The 7,712-nt window shown below is 40.7% G+C and overlaps 1 protein-coding gene across 1 annotated transcript; it reads left to right on the top strand.

The window, feature by feature from the left end:
• The first annotated feature begins 1,263 nt into the window (after window positions 1-1,263).
• Window positions 1,264-2,671, top strand: LOC135515335 (calcitonin gene-related peptide 1-like). Its single transcript, XM_064939013.1, has 3 exons — window positions 1,264-1,334; window positions 1,822-1,956; window positions 2,430-2,671. Exons 1-3 carry the CDS (start codon window positions 1,264-1,266, stop codon window positions 2,602-2,604), a joined length of 381 nt encoding a protein of 126 aa, XP_064795085.1. The 3' UTR covers window positions 2,605-2,671.
• The last annotated feature ends 5,041 nt before the right edge of the window (window positions 2,672-7,712 follow it).

Genomic DNA, 7,712 nt, shown 5'->3' with positions numbered 1-7,712 from the left:
ATGATAATGCCGTTTTATCAGCTTCTTGATATGCCACACCTGTCAGGTGGATGGATTATCTTGGCAATGGAGAAACGCTAACTGGGATGTAAACACATTTGTGCACACCGTTTTTGAGAAATAAGCTGTTTGTGTCCATGGACAATTTCTGGGATCTTTCATTTCAGCTCATGAAACATGGGACCAACACTTCAAATGTTGCGTTTATATTTTTGTTTAGTATAGTTACTGTGGTTCCTTTCACCGCTTAAATCATTCCCATCCCACCAGAGTGGGTTGTGGAGCGTGTGGACTATAGGTACTGCAGACTAGGTCGTGGGATGGAGGAGAAGTGGGTGACATGATGAGGTATTGATAGTACATACTAATTCCTACACTCACCAGTAACTACATTTGAAAATTAACTGGGGGTGAAACCTAGCCCCTGAACCCTTTATCCGCAATATTGTAGTGGTTATCCCATAATTTTGCCAAGCGATTACCTCCATTATTGGACAAAGATAAAAATAGACAGTCTAACTTTCTGCCCTAAGAACTTAATGCAATATTTTGATGTAAAATGTATGTGTGGTTTCCGCCCCGGCTGTGTTGTCTCCCCCAGTGTGAGTTTACAGCAGACCAGTCCAACCACAGTTCGATGACGCTGATGATGAGAATGACGAAGATGATGTCGTGTGTGTGTGTGCGTGTGTGGAGTAGGTGACTCTTGCTGTGGATTCGAGTTTCTTTAAGCGAACCTCATCCCTGCTAATGGAAACACAGGACTATATTTGGAGGGGTGATGTCACAAGTGGTTGACGGGGATGCCTATATCTGTGTGAGAGTGTGTGTGTGACAGTCTAAGAAACCACTGACAGTAGCAGTGTCTGTCTTTGGAACCACTGGCGATTGGGTTTAACTACTGAGGGTGAGTTAACCAGACCATTAGGATGCATATTGATCTGAGAGAGATGGAGACCAGGACACTATACACTATACTATCCCAAGTATTTGTTTCTCTTTTCCCTGTGTGGTTGAGGGTAGGATGTTGAGTGGCTTGTCTGTTTTGTGGTCTTTGGTTTGCATGGTTAGCTGTTCTACAGAACTTTGACTGTTTCTGCTGTCATTCTATTCTAAAGTGTTCTAGTAGCATAAACTCAATACTTGATGGGTGAGGGTTACATTATTCACAGGCATGTGCATCCCTCCACTTGTGTAATTCAACAGTGTGTGTGATTATTGACTTACTATCTTTTGTTTTTGTGCAGGGATCCCGCGTGCACGATGTATTACCTGAAGCTGCCCGTGTTCCTTCTCATGTTGCTGCCATGTGTCGCCACCCTCCCTAGCAACAGGTGAGAGCCCAAAGCTGCCTCAGTTATTTCCGTTATTTCTGAGTGTCACTTCTGTGATGTACAGTTACAAGTGTCGTGCAGTGTCGCCCAAAGTTCAATTGACACTAGGAAGTGGGTTTAATTTTGCAGGTGAATTAATCACTCAACTGATATAGCACCGGTTTTAAGTTGTACGTAATTTGGCACATCCATCTTGAACCGTAAGAAATCAATTAACGACGTGGGTAGTCTAACTCTACGACTGGCTAATGACATTGATGAGATCATTGAGATGAATATCCATTGCAATCGTGACATCCGAGAGGTCGGGTTTTGTCCTGCCAAGGCAGAGACAGGAATGTGTGAATTGCGTAAAACTGATCAAGTTCGCACTGGAGGGGGACTAGTGGCCACTCCATTGCGCCCTCGAGAATTGAGATTATGTTTTGAAGTGGACATCAGTCACCAGTCGGAGTGACGGTTTGGCTCTTTCCTCATCCTGATTCAGGTACTTCGCCTCATCTAGGGAGCAAGAAAGCGCGCTCCCGGACAGAGAAGGCTGGCTCGTGCCCGGGATCGTCTCCAACCACTACCTTGGCCTCATTGGCATGCGGCTCCAGAGAGGGCTCACACCTGTCAACAGGTAAGGTTGCACCTTATTATATAAGATGCACCTCATTTATTGATTTGTTGATTGAGTGCAAATGTTGATAATTTTGCAGATAAAACAATGTAAAATAATCGAGTTGATTAAACTAATTATTATTTAGTAAATGGATCCACAGACCTTTTACTCAACTTGTCAGTCAAAATATACCTAATATTTCAATTTATAGTGATAATAATATAATAACTTACATTGAATAATAGTGATCTTAATAATAATAATAGTTTATTGCTATTACTATTATTGTTACTAGTAGCTGCAGTAGTGATATTATCATATTAGTATCATATGGTGGCTATTTTTATCCACTTACTATACCGTATGTCTGGTAGGCCAATACATTTGCTATATTTTCCTGATCTCTACCACCATAAATGTTTAGATAAGTCATGCATAATTTGTTCGACATATTGGATTCATTGATTGCTGTCCTCCGATAATCCCATCAGCCACCACATCGAGAAAAGGAAGTGCAACACGGCTACCTGTGTAACCCAGCGACTGGCCGACTTCCTGACCCGCTCCAGCAACACCATCGGCACGGTGTACGCCCCCACCAACGTAGGCTCCAGCACCTACGGGAAACGGGATCTACTGCAGCCTCCCAGCTATATGCCTCTCTAGTGATGCATGGGTTCAAAGCCCACTGATGTAGGATATGCTCAGCTGAAATGACCACACCACCATGTAAACAACAAGGATGGTTATGTATCATTAACTTGAGTTTTTCTTTCTTTTATGAACTTCAGAAAAAAACAGTGCCTTTTGGTATAGAATAATAATATAGAAGTATTTGTTACACAAATCAGACTAGAGGCTGATGAGATACTAGTCTCTGTTCTGTGAGCCCAGCTGGTTCAACTCAACACTAACCCCACCACGGTATGTAAATTAAAAACAAGTATAAATTAAACGGGTGCATAAGGCATATAAAATACAAGTTTTGTCCTTCTGTTTGACTCTTGTGTAGGTTATTTGTTTTTGTAATAAAGTTGAAAGATTTTTAAAAGTCGCTGGTTTCACCGCACGTCATTAATAGTTTCAGTCATGCAGATACAATGTTGAGCTCTTTGATAACTTAAATAAAGCATTAACTGATGATGAACAAACCAGTATGCTTATGAATACTCGTAAATTATTTATAAATTATAATTAAACGGTGTGCTCATGAATGAAAGGCAACATGTAGACTCAATGAGGCATACACACAGGCATACAGTATAATACATGAGTTACTCAACAGATACATGTACTTTCAGGTATTGGAGGGGAAAGGTGTGACACTACATTAATTAACCTGTGTTTGATTAATACCATTCCCAGTGCGAGCAGAAAATTACACTTGTATTCCACTGCTTTTTAACCCAGACATGAGAGGATATTAAAAAAAATAGCACAGAAGTTAATTTAGCTGATGATGCCACAGACCAGCCATTAAGCCCCCAAAACATAGCTGACACTGTGGGATAGGAGTCAGAGGTGTGTCAAGCTATTCATATGAATAACAAGCATATAGCCTACCTCTAGGATAATGTACATCAATAGTAGTCAATTAGACAGGGGTCATTCACATCGACGGAGATGTTGTTGATGCACTGCAATACTGATTTCTGATGAGAGTTGTCTACCTGTGACAATATCACAGATGACACTTTGAACTACTCCATTAATCTCTCTCTCTCTCTCTCTCTCTCTCTCACCATATTACTTCCATTTAGAGATCATTACTTGCTGCTGACAACAAGTTGGACATGTCTTTTAACAGCATTCCAGAAGAAAAGTAATAGGCCCTTCCGAACAGCTCATAGAAATGGTGTAGATAGGTATGAGGTCCAGAAATGAATAAAACACATCAATATCACAGCAGGGAGGGCTAGAGTATGCATGAGTGACATAACCAATTCAGTGTGGCTATAGCACCTTCAGGCACACAGAATTGTCACATCTGTTTCACCTGTCTTTGTGAATGTCTCTTCCCCACTCCAGGTGTTGCCCATCTTCTCCATTGTCCGTGTATTTATACCTTTGTTCTCTGTTTATCTGTTGCCAGTTTGTTTGTTCATCTAACTTAGAGCGTTTTTCTCATTGCTCCTGTCTTGATAGGTATGAGTTCCAGAAATGAATAAAACACATCAATATCACAGCAGGGAGGGCTAGAGTATGCATGAGTGACATAACCAATTCAGTGTGTTAGCACCTTCAGGACACAGAATTGTCACATCTGTTTCACCTGTCTTTGTGAATGTCTCTTCCCCACTCCAGGTGTTGCCCATCTTCTCCATTGCCCTGAGCCTGTCTGCCGTCCTGTACCTTTGCTGTTACTTTAACACTGTCTGCACCTGGGTCTTACCTTCAAACCTGATACATATAGTCATTGCTCTATACAGTACTGTGCATCTCCCAGCCTCTGTTCCGGACTTGGGGACTGTGAAGAGGCCAATGACTACGTGTGTTGTGGGGTATGTATTGGTTTTTGAGCTGTGTGTAAACTTGCTGAACAGACAGTACTTTCAGCACGTCAATGCTTCTTATAAAGACCAACAATGAGTGATGCAATCAATCTCTCCTCCACTCTGAACCAGAAGAGACTGACATGCATGTTATTGACATGTACATTTGAGGGCCAGATGTGCTGCTCTGTTCTGGGCCAGCTGTATACCTGCCCATACAACTGGGCAATAGTCAAGATACGATCAAATTACAGGAATCAGAGCATCTATTCAGCACAGACAAACCTCTCCCCATCTTTACAACAATATAATCAATATGCTTTGACCATAACAGTTAACAATCTAAGGTAACACCAAGAAGTTTGGTCTCTTCATACAGCCACATTATTCATAACCAGATTCAGCTGAGGTCCAGTACACTGTATGTTCATACCAAATTGATTCCTAACCACCCATTATAAAACTGACTGCAACTATATGTTTAGGGTTTTTACTAGCTGTGGGTGCTGACGTGTTAGTATTGAATCAGATTAGACACACAGGTTATGTTTAACGTTAATGGTAGATTTTTTGTAAAAATTGAGAACAGTAAAGGGCCAAGACAGCTCCCTTGTGGAATACCACATTTTACATGTCTTACGTTAGAGAAGCTTCCATGAAAGAAAACCCTCTGTGTTCTATTAAGTAGATAGCTCTCTATCCATGATATGGCAGATCATGTAAAAAAAATAGAACAAATGACAGTCAGTATCTTATTATCGATATCTTTCAGCCAATCATCAGTCATTTGTGTCAGTGCAGTACATGTTGAGTGTCCTTCCCTATAAGCATGCTGAAAGTCAGTTGTTAAATTGTTCACAGAGATAGCAACAATCTTTTGGTCAAAAACAATCTTTTCAATGAGTTTGCTAAGAACTGGCAGCAAGTTGATTGGTCGGCTGTTAAAGCCAGCAAAGGGAGCTTTACACATTTTTGGGTACCGGAATGACTGTAGCTTCCCTAAAGGTCTGTGGACAAACTTTCTCCAGGCTCAGAATAAAGATTTGGCAATACAGTCCGCTATCTTCCTCAGTAGCTCAGTAGCTTTCCATCTAGGTTGTCATTACCAGCTTAATTTTATACTAAAGTGTTCAGTTTAGTCCCGTAATTTCTCAATTTACAATATGTCTTCCAATCAGATGTGCAGCCAGACGTATTCGCCACTCCCTTTGCTTGATTTCTCTCAACCATACAGTTTTTCAATTCCTTATCAATCCAGGGGGCCTTAACAGTTTTAACAGTCAGTTTCCTAATAGGTGCATGCTTATTGATAACTGAAAGCTATTGGAACCTTGGCTTTTCTGGATATAGCCACTATATTATGGTCACTACATCAAATGGGTGTGGATACAGCTTTAGAACAAAGTTCTGCAGCATTAGTAAAGATATGATCAATACACTTGTATGATGTAGTTCCTGTAATTTTTGTAAACACACTGGTAGGTTGATAAAAGCTTTATCTCTATGGATTGTTTGAGCTAATTACATCAGTACTGTTGATAGTGTAGCCTATTACTCAAATTTTATTTTTAAAGTTTTTTATTTCACATTTATTTAACCAGGGAGGCCAGTTGAGAACAAGTTCTCATTTACAACTGTGACCTGGCCAATATAAAGCAAAGCTGTGCTTTGCAGTCTATTGTGGCAGGAATCCAGTGATGTAGGGGGGGGAGCAGTCAGATATGCTGAATAGAGCTATTTATAGATGCTGGATAGAGCTATTATAACCTACCAGACCATTTACAAACAGAACAGGAACTATATCTTCCAAGTTTATTGATCATATCTTTACTAATGCTACATAACTGTGTTCTGAAAATAGTTTGGATGGAGCAGAGAGGAGAGGCCCGTTCATTATAATGTCACATCAGTAGCACTTCACCCTTCACCTGTGTTATACTCCCACAGCATAATTATACCAGGCAGCTAATGGAAATGTGTTTTCCCATCTAATGTCAGATCACTTCTCTTTTAATAATCCCAGCATTTAAACATCACCCCAGACTCTGACATTAGCCCTTAATCAAACATGTAACAGCAGTCATGGATATCTGGCTGGCTATTATATCTCACACACTGTTTTATATCTCTCACATTGATGTGAATGTCTACACAATTCCATATCAGGAGGGTCAGAGGTTACGGTCCCTTGTCACAGGGTAATTAACATGCTCGGCACATTAAGTCGATTCTACTCTGTCTGGATGTAGAAACGTAAGTCTGTTTAACTCTGATTAGTATCACTAATTGACACATGGGCACACTCATAAGAGTATGACGTCTGATTGGTGATGAAATCTGGTGAGAGCTTTCTTTCTGTCTGAACTCTGTAATTGTTTCCAGGGCCAAGAAAAACATTTCATGTACTTGATGAAACTTTCAAAGTTCTTGAAATTCTCCAGATTGACTGACCTTCATGTCTTAAAGTAATGATGGACTGTCGTTTCTCTTTGCTTATTTGAGCTGTTCCTGCCATAATCTTCTGTATACCACCCCTACCTGGTCACAACACAACTGATCAGCTCAAAACGCATTAAGAAGGAAATAAATTCCACAAATTAACCTTTAACAAGGCACACCTGTTAATTGAAATGCATTCCAGGTGACTACCTCAAGAAGCTGGTTGAGAGAATGCCAAGAGTGTGCAAAGTTGTCATCAAGGCAAAGGGTGGCTACTCTGAAGTATATCAAATATAAAATATATTTTGATTTGTTTAACACTTTTTGGGTTATTACATGATTCCGTGTGTGTTATTTCATAGTTTCCAGCTATTCCAGCTTCAACTTCGACTCATCTGCTCTTTCTATAATTCCAACCCAATTTTTGGGCAGTCCAAGAGGAAAAGCAGATTTACAAAGGCAAAGAGAGGGGGATCCCGGTGAGATTAAGGCAAAGGGACAACCGGCCACCTCTTCCCTCCATTCTACTGGCCAGTCACTTGAAAATAAGATGGATGATCTCCGATTGCGGATTTGCTATCAACAGGACTCTCGACACTGCAACATTCTCTGATTTTCTGAAACATGTCTTTCGGATAAAATACCCTCCATGGCTGTTCAATTTGATGGATTTTCCATTCACTGTGCAGACAGGACAGTGGAGTCGGGGAAATCGAGGGTAGAGGGGTTTGCCTCTTCATCAACAACAACTGGTGTGCTGACTCAAGCGCAGTGGAAGTGTCGACCCTTTTCTGATTTCCTACGATTTTAATTCCACGTCATTAAGACACGTAACGCCCAACT

Source organism: Oncorhynchus masou, chromosome 27 (assembly GCF_036934945.1).
Source record: "Oncorhynchus masou masou isolate Uvic2021 chromosome 27, UVic_Omas_1.1, whole genome shotgun sequence".
In the NCBI taxonomy this organism is placed as follows: domain Eukaryota; kingdom Metazoa; phylum Chordata; class Actinopteri; order Salmoniformes; family Salmonidae; genus Oncorhynchus; species Oncorhynchus masou.
The sequence above is the reverse complement of the archived record's forward strand: the minus strand, read 5'-3'. Positions and strand labels throughout refer to the sequence as shown.